At 39.5% G+C, this 18,252-nt stretch overlaps 1 protein-coding gene across 4 annotated transcripts; it reads right to left on the reverse strand.

Annotated features, from left to right (window-relative positions):
• Positions 1–286: 286 nt before the first annotated feature.
• On the reverse strand, positions 287–16,351 carry DAZL (deleted in azoospermia like). Of its 4 annotated transcripts, none has more exons than XM_061351046.1 (11): positions 16,325–16,351; positions 11,687–11,821; positions 11,380–11,471; positions 9,958–10,009; positions 7,942–8,008; positions 7,511–7,644; positions 6,053–6,130; positions 5,142–5,192; positions 2,764–2,868; positions 1,942–2,040; positions 287–1,214 (listed from the first exon to the last, which is right to left on the reverse strand). In XM_061351046.1, the coding sequence occupies exons 2-11, from the start codon at positions 11,810–11,812 to the stop codon at positions 1,161–1,163; spliced, it is 858 nt and encodes a 285-aa protein (XP_061207030.1). In that variant the 5' UTR covers positions 11,813–11,821; positions 16,325–16,351; the 3' UTR covers positions 287–1,160. The 4 variants fall into 4 exon arrangements, with proteins under 4 accessions (XP_061207030.1, XP_061207031.1, XP_061207029.1 ...); XM_061351047.1 differs by lacking the exon at positions 16,325–16,351 and adding an exon at positions 15,148–15,190 and having other exon boundaries at positions 1,942–2,037; XM_061351045.1 differs by lacking the exon at positions 16,325–16,351 and adding an exon at positions 15,148–15,190.
• Between the last annotated feature and the right edge of the window lie 1,901 nt (positions 16,352–18,252).

An 18,252-nucleotide genomic window follows, 5' to 3' on the forward strand; every position in this document is an offset into this window, starting at 1 on the left:
TCCCTTTTAGGGAGACTGAGGTGCTGGAGTAGGAAGAAAAAAGCAGGCTAGGGCCCAACATACAGACTAAATACATTTCTCAGTTCTACTCTTTCAAAACTGCAGCTATAAACTATACAAAATGAAGTTTGTTACTATGAATGTGTAGTAACTCCAGTTCTCATATAGGGTAACAGATCTCCAATAGCTTCAACAAATCTTTATTATACTACATGTCTTTCTTAAGGTAGCTTAAAATTGGCTCTAGCATTGTATCAGCACATCACCAGAAGTTTCAGAAGCGAAGTCAAAATAAAAATTTATTTTAATTGTTTCAAAATACACAACTAAAATCTACATTATTATTAAAAGTCTTACAGATATTCTTTGATTAACAGTTTGCATCACATAAAGGCATATTTTAAAGGCAGCATTTTCTCACAATTTTAACATGCAGGTATTGCTAAAATTTGTCAAGTAAAAAAGCATACTCTACTGAGTAGCCAATAGAGCTAATTACATACTTGCATCTTAAGTTAGAGATAGGAATTTTAAGGATTCTCCTAATTACTCTCCCAAAGCTAGTATTGATGGTCAAGACTGCAGGTACATAAACTGTCATTAATGAACATAACCACATTGATTAGGTAGTCTAAGACAACCAGGACTTTAAGGGCTTCAGCTGAGTTACAACTTGACGTCTTCCACTTCACTGGTTAAGAGCTCAGTTTTAAAATACAACCTCTTGGGCAAATAACTACTTCCATTTTTAACTGCAAGAGATAACCCGTCAGGATTAGTCACTTAAAACTGGTTTAACAAAAAATAGGTGTAACATGCAAACTGTATCTTAGAACTCAAAAGAAAATCCACATGCAAACAAACCAAGTGTTTTTTCAATATGAACTCTTTAACGTGCCAGTTAGGTATAAGGGGAAGCATGCAAACAATTAATAAAACATGCAAGTTTGTCAACTCTTACAACTTTAAACTTCAAACTACTCAAGTAAAGCCAACTGTATTGAAACAGGCAGAACAGAAAACAAACTTCAACTTGAAGCAACCTTCTGAAAAAACATCATCCTGCATTGCTAAACTGAACTGTAGTAACATCAAGTCAATGAATTTAGACACTTTGAAGCTTTTGTTGATCAAATACTTTCACATTCTGCCTTCATTGATCAAATACTTTTGAGTATTGCTCTTCCTTTTCTGAAGTGATGTGCCTTCCTCTCCTGGAATAGGACAGAAGACAGGAAAAAATTTCTAGGTAATAACCACAATAAAGCAACTGAAGTTTCAGAAGTATCTGAATACCTTCTGTACTCTATTCACCACCACTCCCTCTAAAACTAGCAAATAATTGGCTTCTGTATTGTTTCAGGGTACATGTGCCTAGTTTACCTGTCCCTCCTTTAAAAAAAAAGGATGCAAAGTCTTAAACAGGAATACCAGCAGGAATATAATCAGAAGCTGCAATTCTACAAAGACTGAACACATAGCAAGAATGTGATGACCAGCTACCAACCTGGAGTACAGTTTATTGGTTACAGCATAGACATTATACTTTGTAAGGAGGGCTACAACACAGTGAATACTTAACTGGTGTACAGACTATCAAGGCTCAAACTCAACATCATCTAACTAAACTAGGGAAAAACCCACTGCCCCTTCAGCAATTTGTCACTGAGAAATGATTACCCAGCCTTATACTCTTAAGTATCCATGGGTTGCCTGTTCAGCATTTTATGTAGTCTTCATTAAATCCACCAAATCCAACTTCAGCATTCATCTCCAACATTAAGTAGGTGAGAGCCAAACCCACACATCACAGAACACATACAAAAAAAAAATCCAAACAACATCCTAGATATACATCCCTTCACCTTTATGGTGTATTGTAGGTGAACAAGTTGAAGGTCATCTGTGTTTTAGGGATTTAATTTTGCTTGCGCTACATACCTTAGGGTAGTCTTCTTGAGATACAACAGTATTCCTCAGACGGTTCTCAGGATTAAACAAACAGGATACTACTGTTTGTATGCTCCTGTCCACAGACTTCTGAAATACAGTTACAGGTATATCTACAACCATACTGACTTTCTTAGCCCAACAGTAGCAACATGTGTCTGTCACAGAGTTGACTTTTAATTAAGGATTCCTCAATTGCCTTAGATTTGCTGAGCTCTTACTTATCTGCTTTAATCCTGGTAACTTCATTATCACCCTTAGATTTTACAAGGCAACATTTCGAACCAATGACATGCCAGTTTAGTTGTGGAGTAGACAAACAGCTGAAAAATGAGATCTCCTTTACAATTCAGAGCCAACTGTCAGCCAAACTGGGCTTACCTTCCCCAAAAAGTGAAGAGTGTTACCAAAAATGTTACCAATTCAGGTATTTCAAGCTTAAAATAAATCTGCATAATATAGCAGGCAGTGCTACCTAATCTGCATTTTAGTACCTGCAATTCCCCTGTAATTCTCAGCAAATTAAGCATAATCACTTAAAAATATTATTGTACTTAATGAAGTCAAGCACACATTTCATAGAGACTTCAGCACTACAGGCAAGCAGTAGTAGTTTCAAGGAATCTGAGGCTTCTGAAGTTGTACTCAGAAATCAGATATAGTAGATGGAGCAAATGGCTAAAGCAACAACTATAACCTTAATTTCTAGGATACAGGTCAGAGCCCCTCTTCACCAACCCACACAATGCTCACATGCAAATTTCTGGGAACAGGATTTATGGCAAAACACTGAAGTTTCGAGAAAGCACTTACCCTTTGTGGACTATTAGCAGACGACTGTGTGGGCTCTGGAACAGCATATTCTGTCTGTATAAATTCTGGATCCTCAGTGCAGTGGTAGCTTACTGAAGTATAAACCTGTACAGTTTAAATATTGCAGTGTTTCAGTAACACTGGGAAAACATGCACAGCTGTGTTGTCACTGGTCCTCACCCATAAGCTATGCCAACCTTGTGAAACTATCAGAAGTGTCAAGGCAAGTGGGGGAAATTATGTTGCTTTAAGAAAATTCTACTTCCTTCCAAAAAGGACGTATTCTAATAGCTGTCTCCACTGTAACCACTCAACAGTTAGTTCCTCAACCTACTTCTTCCATGTATAAGGTTTTTTTGTCAAGCATAATTGAGTAATGAAGGTGCTCACCAAGAATGAGACAAGCAGCAGTAACTCCAAGAGATTAAAGTACTAAAATCAAACGAAAGGGGAAGCAAAACATCATCTACCACTGCCCTTCCAAGAAGCTCCTTTGCTCTATACAGATCCTTTCTTGTTTGAAGCTTCCTCCATGCCAATATAGTTTAAAAAAAAAAAAAAAGTAAAAAGACCTAGAAAAGCACAAGTCATTTTATGTTTTCTTTTAGAAATTCCCTGCCTCCCTCTGCCAACAGGGCAGTGTTACAATCGGCAGCCAACTGCAGAGTTAAATCACAATAACCAAGAGGTTGATAAAGCATCTATTCTTATGAAAATATCCTTCCAGATGCTTCCAAAGAGGACTGGAAGCTTTTACAGCTAATTTCACTTGGTACTCAATGGCAGGGTTAAGCATCTTTGGTTTCCAGGAGGCAAACTCCCCACCTCCATCCCCAAGTAACCAGATTCACCCACACATGACAATAGTTTCCAGTTTCTTGTAACATCATTCTTGATGTTATTTGTAATCATATAAAGCAAACACCAGGTGTACCACCTGACATTCCCAAAAGCACTTCAACACCAAAACTGTAATCTCAAACTGATGATAATGGGAGATAACGGTATTAACAGACTATTCCTTTCTGGGCACCACTCCTGACTTTCATCAGAAGAGGCATCGTATCTGACCTTATCACAACTGGGGCATTCCACTTACAAATGGAAACTGAATAGCCACTGAATAGGTATGTATAAAGCAGCAGACCAAGAGACGAAGTTTCCCGTCTCATTATAGGCCTGCCCTCTTGAGTCTGCATGAAGAATGGTACTTAAAAGATGCTTAACAGTTCTAAAGCAGTTGTCTGCTCATCTAATAAAGCTTAAAACATTCAATGAAAACCATCATGCACACCCACTCTAAATACTCTTCAGGTTGCTATTATCTAATTGTGTTGTACTGCTGCTGTATCATATCCATAGATGTCATTCAACACAAATTATTTCAAGCCAACAGGTTAATCAGTATTTCAATGACTTCTGAACCCTTTTGAGTGTTTCTGCTCCCACTAAAGCAAAGGTAGGTCTCACTAGTAAGAGACTTTCCATGAAAAGAAAAAGGCCACATTTCTGCTGAGAAGCTGAAAGCAAGTATTAGTAGACATGATTGACAATCATCAGGAATATTCTCCTAATATGATCAGAGACAGAATTGCCAAATGCATGCAGGCAGCAATACAGATGCACAAAGTTTTATTTTTCTTCATTTTTCCCCCCATTTACCTTACACATTCTACAGACATCTGCTTGGAGTTAGCTTGAAAGAATACTGTTCAGAAGAAAATTAAGTATTACAGCTTTTAAACACTTAATAGAAACTGTACTCAATATAGGATTATACACAGAACACTCCAAGATGCAAGTTTAAGCTCCAACACTTCTAAAGAAACACAGTATTTTTTCCTCTTGTGAATGTGTGTAGAGTCACACAAAGCAAGTAATTTTTAGAAGCTATCAGCACTATTTACAGCCTGCAACAGCATGGGAAGTAATTTTAAAAGCTGTTGAAAAGAGCCAAAAATTACCAGTATTTGCAAAGCAGAGTATTTTGAGGCTTAAAAAAGAAAATCTGAAACAGTAAGCAGTAATATTATACAGATCTTTAAGTCAGACTTGTGCATTGGGTCACCAGTTATTTTTCCTTCAACCTTTCATGTTCTGTTCATGTTGAAATTCCAGAATTATGTGACCAGAACATATGGAGCAACACCATAAAACAGGTAGTTCTGTTCTGCCAAGCAGCTCCTAAAAGAGCACCATGTAAGTAGGAAGCCCTAAACAACTACCTACTCTGTCAGCAGCTACAGATTTGTATAGACCAGATTACATACAGCTCCAGCCAACAACAGTTATTTTTATTGTTAAAGTATCAACTTGTCAAACCAGCGCACTAAAATTGAGAAGACAAAAGTTCCAAAAGTTTAACACTGTAGACTTACCGGAGGCATAACATAGTTTCTTTGCTCCCCAGCAAGCCACTGTGGTTGAACCTTAAACAAAAATTGGACAAAACCCAGCGTTTATTCATTTGGTTCCAACACAAGCAAGTAGCTGCTCTTTAAGAGCACCATTTATAACAATTCATGCCTGGATTTTTCACTGAACAGTAGTTTACAGCCTTCTATCCAGCAAGATAGCTTTTTCACATGCACCTCACACAGCGCTTAACATAAGTGTCACCCTTACCAAAGATTCAACTATCTCCTTCCTCTTCTGATTCCAAGGTGTTTCGGTTTTCTTAAAAATAAGATTTCTGAACTTTAGAAAAAATAGGTGAAATCACAGCAGCCACACTGAAAATATCTCAAACCTCTAGTTAATTCCAGTTACTAACCTGTTTCTGATTTAGCTTCAGTAAGAGGAGTTAGAAACACATTTCACTTAGAAGTTCAAAAATCATTGTCAGTGAAGTGCCTTCCAAGACTTTAGAGCTCAAAAGCACATCCCCTCTAAATACATCCCACATTTTTATATGGTAAGACTTAGTGTTTCTGTTTTATGTAACATCAACTAGCTGCACTATAGTATGCAAAGCACCTTCCCATGAGAAAAAGCATTACTGATCCCTGTACTTTTTGCTGATTTGGAAGCTGATTTATCATTGAGTATTTAAGAGAAAAAAAAAAAGTATCAAACTGAAGAGCATGCTAAGTTATTCAGCAGTTTTCACTGCATTAGAACAAAAATATCACCACCTGTTTTTACTTTTGGTTTGTGAAGCAGGAGCTGAAAGGAAAAAGAATTCCCAGAAAGAGAAACACAGAGAGGTCAGACTGCAGTTAACACTTCATTCCATTCAAGCTTTGCCAGATATCAAGAGCCTTTCTGCTACTACTGAAGAGTTACATACCTGGTAGTTGTAGGCTGGCTGATAAGCTACAGGAACTTGCTGCTGTATCAATACAGCTGGTGAGCAGTATGGGTATGTCTGCAAATAAAGTTCAGGGTTTTTTAAAAAACCAAGTTTGAAGCAAGACAGGAGTCAGAACCACATTTTTAGATTTAGTCACATTGTTGTTTCAATCCCCATTTCACACTAGCTTCACTACTTCAAAGCACTCTTAGAGATTTCCAGTGGGGCTTCAGCACTTCAGGCACTAAAAAACTCTAGGATGTGAGATTCTAAATATGTATCTAAAAATCCCACATCTGGTTGTAGCAGATCTTTTAAGTCATTTCAAAAGTACAACTCATCCTGGCCCAACTACCATGAAATAATGGACTACAGCCTGAAGATCAGTTTCTTGAAGCCAAAGCAAGCCAAGTATTACAATTCAGATTATTTGCCAGCATTTTTTCACCACAAGTATTTTGACACAATGTTAATCTGGAACCTTCTGAGCTTCTTCAGAGAACAGTTAAAGGCATATTCCAGTGTTTAAGACAGTTAGTTCCTCCTTCACTATTTCACTCTCCCACTAAACTTGGGAAGAACCAGCAAGAGTACTATCAAGATCTCTGCCTTGGAAAAAAAATATTTCTGCAAGTCATTTCTGTTTGCTCATTTCATTTATTTAATGAAAATATACAAAATGGAATCAGCTTCCAGTTAATACTGCCCTGTTGTATTGCCATATGATACAGTGTTAATATAGGAAGATGCCATAATCTTAATCTGTAAAGCCTTCTCTTTGCAGTACAGGGCTCATAACAGGACTAGAAGTACTCCGCCTATACCTCAGTAAGAACGCGTATCTGAAACACCAATAAAGTGACATCCTGTAGACATGCTGTACTGGTCACAGCTGTTAAGAGCAGATGCCACAACTGTTCTTAAACACAAGAGCAGTTCAGAAATATGAATTTGTTCAGATAGGAGGAAACAAAGTACTACAAGCAGCTTCAAGTTCCATACTTGTTTTAAAAAAAAAGAAAAAAAAAACATCTTTTAAGTTCTGTGGTTTAATCTGAGCCAGGACAGCAGTATGTTAAATGTCCAGATGCATTTGCTTTGTGAAGTGCATCTGTGACGAGTAGCCATTTATATTGTTAAGTTACATAAAGTGCTACATATTATATAATTAAACATTATATAATTAAAATTTGCTTCACCTTCAACATCTTTCACATTCTCAAAATAGAAAGTATCTCCACCTTTCGGTTTCTAAAGAGATGACATCGCTGGCTAAGTTTTTCAAGGTTACTGGCATTCTCTTAAAACAGCTTTGGGCACTGCTTATTGGGGAAGGTAATAAGAAAGCAAGAGGGAAGACGAGATTGGAGTCTTGATACATATTCCTGAAGTTGTACGTGCTTTCACCTTCAAAAACAATTATGATTCAATAATCAGTGTCATGAACAGCCTTACCTGAACATACTGGGTTACTGGGCTCATTACAGCTGGAGGCTGCATGTATGTCTCTGTATTTTGATTTCCCCATACACTATGGAACTGTGGTACAGGAGGATTAAAGACTAATGGTCTCGGATCCACATAAGAACCTTTTTTTAAAGCAAAGGAAAAGTATTAGAACATCTTAACATGTATTTCATTACTAATCTGAACTCAGATTGCAAAAAACCCAAGTGTTTTGACTATTAAATTTAACACAGTATTAACTATATTGTGTACTGCTAGCAACCTGAATTTATTATCAAAACTGTCCATCACACAAGTAGCAAGGTCAAAAAATTCAGAATTGGTCAGATAAAAAGGAAATGCCAAGGGTGTTAATGTAGAATTAAGAGAAACTGTAATATATGCATGTCATATCAACAAATTTGTGCATGCATACTTACATAAGTTTTGCTGCTTCCTAATCGCTGGCCCCAGTTTCAGCTTTTTGCCGTGGAAGTTAATTTGCAACTGAAAGACAGGTTATTTTGTAAGCTGGGGAAATCAGTGAGGCAAGTTGTTTCTTGATTTTAAGAGACCGTAGTCAGCTTCTACACCGCAGTATCACCAACTGGTATACAAACTCAACAGCCTCCATTCTCTTCAAGAACTTATGCCCTTTATCTTTAATTTCCTGTAATGCTCTCAGCAAACTGTTCTAAGCACCAACTCTCCAAACCTATTATGTATCACTTGCTTTTATAGCAACATCCACTAGTTTGCAACTGCCTATTAGTGACTGTCAGCCTTCTGGTTTTGTAACACAGATTTGACAATTCTTGCCTCAGTGATGATACTAATGTAGAATAACTACAGCCCAGGTTCCCTTGAAACCCTACACTTGAGTGATACTACAAACTGAATCAGACCCAAATCAGAAGAAAAATACTTTCAGGTTGCACAAAGCTAGGCAAATCAACACAGGCACCTAGAGTGGTTTTAACCCTTCAGCTCTACCTTGTTCAGCTACATAGAGCATTGGGACCACTCAGTACAGGTAATGCCTGAAATGAAGCAGAGATCACCTCACTGCACGTGACTCAAGTTCTAAAATGCAGATGTTCATTCTTTTCCTTTTTCCATCCTCTCAAAAAATCAACATCTTTGTAAGATCAGTTCTATCTGGACATGCTTCTTCCCGAGAACTGATGTGTACTGCCTGTACACCCAAAATTTGTGCTGCAAAGCAAATTTGCCATATACCTCTTGGTCTTACACTTAGGCTTTCAGCTTTGAAGAAATGTACACAGAAAATCAGCAATGTACATGGCTCAAGTGACAACGCTACTTGAGAGGCTTCTATTGTTGCCCCAGAGCAGGCATTCCAAACTGATCTAGTAGAGTTAAAAGGATTCTCAAGCAAGTCTGTAGCTCATTACAGCAGCATTTCTGTCAGCATCCCATGAGAGTTAAGGAATAGGAAGCTTTTAAGTGTTTTGGTGAGAATCAAAAATCTCCTGCTGGAGCTTCACTGCTTTCCACTTCAAATATGCTCTCTTCCCCCTTAAGGAGCTAGACAGCAGGTAAATCCACCTGAACGTACCATAAAACACTAAATTTGTGCCTGGATTTGTCTTTCAGATCTACTTCACTATCTGAGAGCTTCAGCTAACAAGAGACTGTTTATCCTCTAAAGACCTGGGAGTTTCTGATGCAGAGTTCAGAAACAGAAAGATACATGTTTCCCCCCTTTCTCCTAAAACTAAGTGCAGCAACAATGAAAACCGTAAGCTTTCAGTGTGTTTTGTAACCTGCCGAAAGCTACCAGGACTGAATAGTAAATTTGATCATAAGCACCAAGGTTTAAAATTTCTGATAGTGAACTCTTAAGACCAGAAGGGCTGCAACAGTTCTACCCCGTATCTCCTGTGCGAGCTACAGGAAAACTGTATGAAACATGAACAGTTACGTCTTGTAGTCAAGGAAGCTTAACACACACTTGCACATCAGGTAGGATCCAAATGCACAAATAATTCAAGAGAAACACACACTTCAACTGCTGAGATGTAAGTAAAACACACTAATGCTATCTTTCTGTTACCTGAATTCCCAATAATACTGCTGATAGGTCTATGTATCTACCATAAGCACATGGGTTCTATGACAATGATACAATGAGAAAGTAAGCAGCTCAATCACATACGTGAAGCTTTCAAGCACATAAATGAATGAGAATTACTAGAAATACAATTACATGAGACATTCAAGCACACTAATGCTAAAACTAATCTGGTTTCTTACTTACGTAAACATAGAAAGATTCTACCACCAGTAGAGATTTTAGCAAGTTTACATTTCAGGTGGCCCTAAGCTTCCCTCATCCTACTTGACCCTACAGGGTACATTAACTTGGTTTCCCCTGAACATGTCTCTAGCCTTCATGTATCAGCTCCTTCAGATAATTTAGACGAAGAGCTTACTTCCACTATTTTCTGAACATCAACGTTGTCCAGGAAAGATACAAATCCATACCTGAAAAGAAAAGACAGGCTATTCAGTAATCAGATCTGGATTTGTTTGTTAGCCAAATTATTTTGAACAAGAACTGTTAACAGCATATATGCCAGGTGCATCATACTGCATGCCAAAAGTATCCAGTAGGACAATTCTATAATTCAGCATAAATATCTATTTACTGCTAACTAGCAGCATATACTACTGAGCCAGATGAAAAGAACCGATTGCCAGATTCTAGAATAGTATGAAATAGAAACAAGGGCTGCTCTTCCATTCCAGCTACTCAAAATGAGCACTACAGTTGATACTACTAAGTCAACGTAAAAAACCCTTTAAGATCTGAATTATCAAGTTTTATATTTACTAAAGAGATCTGGATGAAAGTAAATGTTCCAGAACAGTGACATCAGTAGGGGACATGATGCTTGGTTGGATTTTTCAACTTATTTCACTGGCCCCCTAGTTTATCTGGTCTAAAAAATGAAGGTAATTTCAGAACATTATAGGAACAGTTGTGTCAGTTAATGGAGTATGACAATGCATTATCAGTATTCAGAACACACAATGGCTAACTGCATATCAGAATTAAGACTAGCAAAGGGCACAAGGAAATAATTTACAGCTTGTGCATTACCACGTATGCCAAAGGACAAAAAAAAAAAAAGTGACTTCTTAGGGTCTGCTCACAGAATCATAAGGAAAAAAAATAGGGCTGGAACTTGCAGGGGTTGAACTCTCCTTCTCAAAGCAGAAATAACTTCAAAGCTGGGAAAGCTTCCCCAGAACACAACAGGTATGGCCCTGCACACAGTGTTTCACCACAGACAGATCAGAATTTCTCTTTTTTTTTTTTTTTAACACATATATTCATATATATATTCAATGGGAATTTTGCATGCTTTAACTGTTCACTTAAGTTTCACTCTTCACCCAACCGGGTTTGGTTGTTTTCTCCAACTTATTCCAAAGTGTCAGAAGAGTGCAGTGCCACTGCCCTGAATAAGCCATCTATCCCTCCCTCTTAACCATCCTGAACTCTCTCTAGATTGTTGCTAAGTACTCTAGCCATCAGAAAAATTCTACAAAGGAACTGCTTGCATAAGCATCACAAAGTTTTCAGCTTTGTTTCCACTGGTTAAGTGAGAATGACACTTTTCCCTAAGCAGACTGAAATCAGAAAAATCAGGCTGTTCTTTGTAAAATTACACAGATTTATGAGCTCGAGATTTACACGTTTCAGTGTTAATTCACCACAACAGGAAACTGAAGCTAGTGTTAAGGCTTAAGCCTGTCAAATGTGTTGCTGAGTAGTTGCTCATATCATCTATGGCAGAATTAGATCCACATAGGCAGCAACTTAAAACAACTACTCATATTCTACTCACCCTTTGGAAACACCAGTTCTGTCAGTGATTATTTTCACCTCTTTCACAGCACCATATCGTTCAAAGAAACTCCGAATTTCTGCTTCATTCGTCTAAAAGAAACAGAATCTTCAACATCTTCAAATACATTCAACTGCTCAGAACTGATTTAACATAGCCAGTACAAATTTTTAAACCCTTCTTCTACTACTTGAAGAAATGAAGTTACCCAACTGCTCCAAAGTTCTTTCATGATGCTGCAGTACCTTAATCCCCACCTCATTTAAGTTCCCTGTACCTTAAATCTTAAACAAATAAAAGTAAATACCCTTGTATCAATTCCACCAACAAATACTGTGTTTGGCATGATCTTTCCTTCTGGCAAAACATATCCTTGACTGGTTGTTGACAAACGGGTGTTGTTCTCTGAGGCACCTCCACACTGGGCCTCCATGTTTGCAGACTGAAAAATTTAAACAGAAATATGTATTTCAGTCAAATAATTATAGTACACTTTAAGATACTAGCATGCCTGCATCTTCCTATAGATATAGCATGGGACAAAGGATTTCAACAGCACCTTTCCAATTCCTTGGAATTACTTGGAAGTACTTGCTGCAAATGAACTATTCACTGCAAAAAGCTTAAGTAATTATTCTAAGGAGCTTTAAAAGTTTCAATCTAGACCTCAGTTAGGCTACCTTAAGTAGCCCTGTCTGACTACATAAAGCTTCATGATCAGTGTTGCTACTACCAGACACAGTGAGAATGTTAAAATAATTTCAGAACTTTATAAAATTCCTTTCAGATGTAAGCAAGGAATTAAATTCTTAAAGATACAACATACTGTGCAAATTAACTATTCAACAGAATAAATTTCATCATCTTCCTGGTCAAAAGCTTTAAATCCTTAAGATATACTTAAGCTTACAAACAGCCTTAGAACACAGGTAAGAGGGTTAAACTACAAGTTAGCTGTAAGAAGTGCAATCAGACCTTGAAGGGATATTCACACTATTCATTTCCTCGGGGGAGGGGGGGGGAGGGGTGACACACGAGGACAACGCACAAACCCCAAAACAGGCCGTTTAACTGCAGTAGGAATATGACTGACTACAAACTGTTTCCAAGTAGTCTGCACCAAAGCAGGATCTTTTACATGCAGCGCATGTAAAGAAAAACTTCAAAGAACATTACGCTAGAAAAACTACAGTCACAACACCCTTTGCACACCCAGACTTCAGATACACCCTTTTGGTCCTAAAGTATTTTGTGACGACCTATGAGTTATGGATTCACTCAGTGCAGAGAAGATAAAATACTTACTAAACAAACAGTAAATTCAGTATTTTGTTCAGATGAACTACTTATGCTAGATGTGTTCCATACACTGCATGAGGTTTGACGTGTTTTACACAAAGGTATTTACAAGAATTAAAACACAACATAAGCACCACAGGCACTACAAACTCAAACCCCTCATCTTATACAATTCTGAATGAATGGTTCTAGCTATGTGCCATGCTTTGACTGGCAAGCACATAAAAAACTGACCAGTTCAGTATTACTCATCCTTCTACATTAATGAGCTTTTCCTTACAATTCAGCAACCTATCACTACTTCAGATACTGTAAACTTTGATTTAGCCAAAGTTACCTTGTATTTTGAAGCCTAGGAATTTGCAATAAGTAGCATCCAAATTTCCTATGCAAGAATTTTATGTTTAATGCACATTTAAATGCAGCTGAGTGACAAGTACTCATTCAAACTAGACATCCAGAGTAAGGGAATGAGAAAATTTACAAGAACCAAATTATTTGCCCAGCAACTGAACAAACCCAAAACTAGAACTCAGCCCTCCAAAAGTGATTTCAGAGTGACTGAACCAAATTAACAACACACCAGTAATAGAAACCAGAGAGGGTTTGCCCACCACTTTTCCTGCATCTCCTCTGTTCAACTTCTAACACCTGACAGTTCAAATTAAGCTGGCTTAACAAAAATTGGCAGGAAGATTGACACAGTGTATAGTTTTTCACCCTTTTAATATTCTACTGTTGTAGAGAATTGAATCAGCTTACTAGGCTATCACAAGCACCAGATCAATGGATGTAGAAGAGTAAATGGAGATGGAGGAGGCACAGCCTCTTCTGAGAAGCACCAAGCCATCAATTCAGTTCAAAGCTATTTCATAAAGCTATACCTTAAAATCTGCTTCCATCACAACAGATATTGTGGCCTACACTCAATTTATTCATTGACTATGCTTCCTTACTGCAAATTCTCAACAAAAAATTCAACACTCTCCCCTTTACCCTCCAAGAACTCCCTCTACCTTGCAGTGAACTTGGAGACCCCAACCTCCACTCTTCCACAGTAATAGACTGTATAAATAGAACATTATTGCTGTAACTAGAAAAAGGGTAGTTCTCCCCCTTCTCTCCTGTTGTTCAAAAGGTCTTTATATCACTTCTACATTGCACAGGAGAAACATCTTGTAATACTTTTCAGACATACCCACTTCTGACCCAAGCATATTCTGTAGTTATATAAACACCAAACTAGCATAAGAACAAAAGAGCAAAAATGAAGCAAGAAGTGAGGAGACCACTTCTTTGGCTGCACCCTCTACCTAAAGGGCGCCTGAACTGAAACCTGAGACTCAACTCCTCAGCAATCTTAAACTGACCTAACTGCTAGCTCCTACTTCTCTCTTTCGGCATTTTTTTCAGTGAACCAGACTAACAGAGAAGCATTCGCTTTTCTGTGAATTCTCTCCAGCCTAGAACAGGAAACAGCTCCCAGCATAAGCACCCGGCAAGTGCCAGAACCACCAAAGTCGGTAAGCATACAGATACTGCTGATACATAAGTCATGGGTGATCTTGGAAGCACAGCATTTCCCATACGAGGCATGTAGAACAGTTTTCGATGAAAATACACTTATTTAATGCTTTTACACATTATATACCTAAAACAGACTACTTAGGCATTCTGGAAAATTCGTCAATATAGTATGTTTTAAGATGTGTTAATGTGTGTGCCTTAGAACTCCAAAAGAAGTTACTGAAAAATGCAGTGGTGTCTCACTGTACAACAAAAGGAAACAATCTCCTTTCAAAGTTACTTTTCAAGTCTTCAGTACTACAGTGCAAAACTTTGGATTGGTAAAAGTACTGTCCCATCTAAACACAAGTTATTTTAACAGCACAACATGTAGTTATTTTACTACATAGCACCACATAAATGATTGTACTTTATTTGCAACGTGGGCAAAGAACTCGCCCTGCTGCTGAGCCACCATCCAAAGCCTCAGCCACTTAAGTTTTCAAAATCTGGAAAAATCCTTCAGTTGATGAATTTCCTACTTTGAAATTACACCACCAGCTGAAATGACCCAACCCTTCAAAAATACACTAAATGGGGTTGATTTGCCTTACCCACCTCATGAGGTATATTTCAAATCACATTTCTAGATGCCAGGAAACATAGGGCTTAAGTTTTCCAGCTTTCTGAAGTTAACAGGGAGGGAAGAGAAGGGGGTGTTCCCCACTTTTCTCTCATAAAGGTAAATTTAATCGGTTTGCCCTTTGCCGTTACCCCAGCAAGCATTAACTTGATGCCAGGAAACTGAATTAACTTCTTCATTGAGGTTGCTATGAGGCTAGTTAAGACTTCTGTACATTAACAAAACTGGGTGGAAAAGGGCTATCCTTTGCGCCAGGCTGTTACCGAAGTGGGTTACAAACATCACAGCCTCACGCACATCTAGGAGATTAAAACCTTCACTTTTAGCCTCACAAGCCCTCGATTTCGTAGGCTTCTCCCCGTCTTCCCCCCCTCCCCCCCCCCGTTAAAAAACAAGTATTAGTACATTTTGTTGTTTTGTTTTCCCGCCTAAGTACGTCCCGCTGTGCAGCCTCCCTGCGAGCAGCACAGTTACCATGACAGCACACTCCGCACAGAACATGGCTCCCGCGACAAGGAGAACTCCTGCCCACCGGGCAGCAGGTGGAGCCATCAGTCAAGTACTGCAACTGGCGCCAGTACCTACGACCTGTGAGGCTTAAAAGAGGCGTTTAATACCCTGCTTTTATGGTGCTATCGAAGAGCCTACGTTACAATCGCAAATTCCATTTTCTTTTTATAAAATCCCGAGGATGAAACAGCAACGTGGGGGTTCAGGCAGTAGCTCTCCCTCACCACACGGAGTCCGCGCTGCACGAAGCCAGGTAAAAAAACCCACCAAAACCAGAAAAAACACCACCGGGGAAGCTCACGGAAACTCAAGCAAGCGCGTTCGGAGCCGGCGAGGCTACCGCTCGCTCCGCTCGTTCCGCCGAGCAGACATTAGCGGTCTCACGTCCTGCGGGCTTCGCACCTCGCCTGCCCACAATTCCCTAACGAGGCTCACAGAAGGGGGTTTCACGCTCCAGAAATGTGGGGAAGAGGGGAGGTGCCCCTATGGGAACAAAGGATGGTGTTTGAAAGCCCCCGACGCCCGCGGCACGGGTTGCAGCCTGACCCTAACGGGAAGCTTGGGACAGACAGACCGGCTCCCAGCCGCTGCGCCTGCCTAGCCCCGGCCCGCCACGGTAGGTGGAAGACCGCCCGGTCAGTCTCTGTACAGAGCGGAAGGAGCCCTACGACGGCGCACAGCCCCGTGTGGCAGCTTCACCACAAAATGGCCACTCATGGTGTGAAGTGCCTCCTGCCTCAAAGTCCTCACAACAGCTGCAAGCCACGACGCTTTCCCACACAAAAACCTCAGGCTTTTTAGTTCAGTATTCCTTCCATGACTTTTAATTCCTCACTTCCTCTTAAAACTTTAAAGGTATAAAAAGTTACAGCAACCCTGAAAAGGTTCCGGCGCACGCCTCACTGCATTAAGTGAGGCTCCTATAGGCACCGCCGTTCCTCACCCTAAGAACAAATGAAAGAATATACCACTTTCCCGTCCACTCACCGCGTAAGATCCCGAGCAACCACTACAGCCCCCAGCAAAGAGCCACCCCACGGCTCAGCGTTCAAGTGAAACGTCTTCGCCCACTTCCCACCATATCGACCACGGCTCCTCTTTCGTCCTTCCTCCACTCACCATCATCCACGGACGCTTAGGTAGAGCCCACACACTTAAAAAAAACGAAGCCTTCAAACCAAAACACCACCAGTTTTCCTGAGAAAATAAACACTGAACAGCTCCCTCTTTTTGCCACCCCTTTTTTTTTTTTTTTTTTTTTTTTTTTTGTGTGTTTTTCCCCTTTTCCCCCTAAGATAAAGGAAAGCAGCGTCTCCTACGTTCTACTCTGCCCCTTAAGTAGCCCCGAGTGGGAAGGGGCGGGGAAAGCCACACCCGCTCACAGCTGCGGGGCCTAACGGGCAAGCACCTGCGTGGCCCCCTCCTACCCTCGCGGACTAGTCTCTGTGAGGTGCTTCAGGAGGGAATGTGTAGACGAAGGGCATCGGGGTGTTGCGGCTTTTTTCTCCGTTAAATTCGGTAGGACTATTATTTCTGGCCTTGTTGTTGAGTGGGAAGTTACTGTTGAGTGAGGGTGGTAGTAGTGCACTGTTGCTGTTCTGAGCTAGCACTTACCTGGTTTGTTGAGGTTTGAGGTACATTGTTGAAGAGGAAGAGGCTTTCACTCGCTTTCAGACAAAAGCTGAAGCTTTTTCATGAATATTTGCGTGGACTCTTACTATCTGTACTGAAAGCAGCCTGCTCTGTTCACCACTTGCCCAAGACCTTTCTAGAAGGAAACCTCTCTGGCAGCCCTTCTGGTTTTACAGTAATAGCATGCTTCTGCTGAGTTTTGGAAATGAGTTTTAAATGGTTGTTTGCCACTGGTATCAAGTGTTTAGAACATACGCTGATTTTAGAACATTTCAGGGAGAAAGGATATGTGTATGTTAAATATCTAGCCAAAGTAAACCCAGCCGCTCATTGGGATAGGTTAGTGAGGATTTTTGTTTATGTGGGGCTTTTTAATGGCAAAAGCGTAAGAATTAGACTTTAGAGTGAAAATGGACATACAAACCTAAACTGATAAACTGAAATGTAAGCTTCCCCTGCAGTGGCATAATCTTCTAATGCGTAAACTTTAGGTGTTCAACTTTTTCAGATACTGATCATAATAATCAAGAGTAGACTGTACCTAACATTTACTTCAATAAAATGGAATCATATTTACCCTTAAGAGTGGCACTAGGTTAGTGCCACTGTTAAAGTGCAAAAAGTAACTTTTCTTCTACTCTTAAAACTAAGACTGGTCTTTATAGTACAAAGTAGAGTAGAAGCCAGATTGTGGGTGGGTTGTGTGGTTTGCCTTATTTATTGCTCCCTTGGCCCTAACCAGAAGATTTCTGAAGCATCTCCTGTTTGTTATTAGGTGGAAGATAACTGACCTGGAAATTATAATACGAATCCTGTTCTAAGAATTCTGTCCCTTTTATCACAGAAATTTGTGAGTACTGTTCTCTTCTAGCAAAACTAGTGTGATTCCAATGCAAAAGCAGAGTGGTGTAGTTGCTATAAAAAAAACCCCAATCCTTACCAAGGCATATTGATTCTGATTTTGTGATGCTATCCAGAGCTTCTGTGGACTGGCTTTGGGTCAGGATGTCTCCCGTTTTTCCTTAACTCGGTATCAGCTTCTAAAATTGGAGAACATCTGTTGCCTAAAACAAAGGAGAGAGGTATTTATTTTTCTGCTGCCAATAAACGAATCTCAGAAAGGGTGAAGTAGAGTAGGAAATTGTCTTACTTTGTTTTATTGATATTGCTACTGGAAGTGTTGTTGCTGAACAGCTTTTGTTAAATGCACTAAGTAGCGGAATAAGAAACAAATTTTATGTTTTGCTATACTGTACAGTGCTTCTTTGCTTAATACACATTTA

Source organism: Neopsephotus bourkii, unplaced genomic scaffold (assembly GCF_033783945.1).
Source record: "Neopsephotus bourkii isolate Nb327-2 ecotype Australia unplaced genomic scaffold, CSIRO-AGI_Nbou_v1 NB_549, whole genome shotgun sequence".
In the NCBI taxonomy this organism is placed as follows: Eukaryota; Metazoa; Chordata; class Aves; order Psittaciformes; family Psittacidae; genus Neopsephotus; species Neopsephotus bourkii.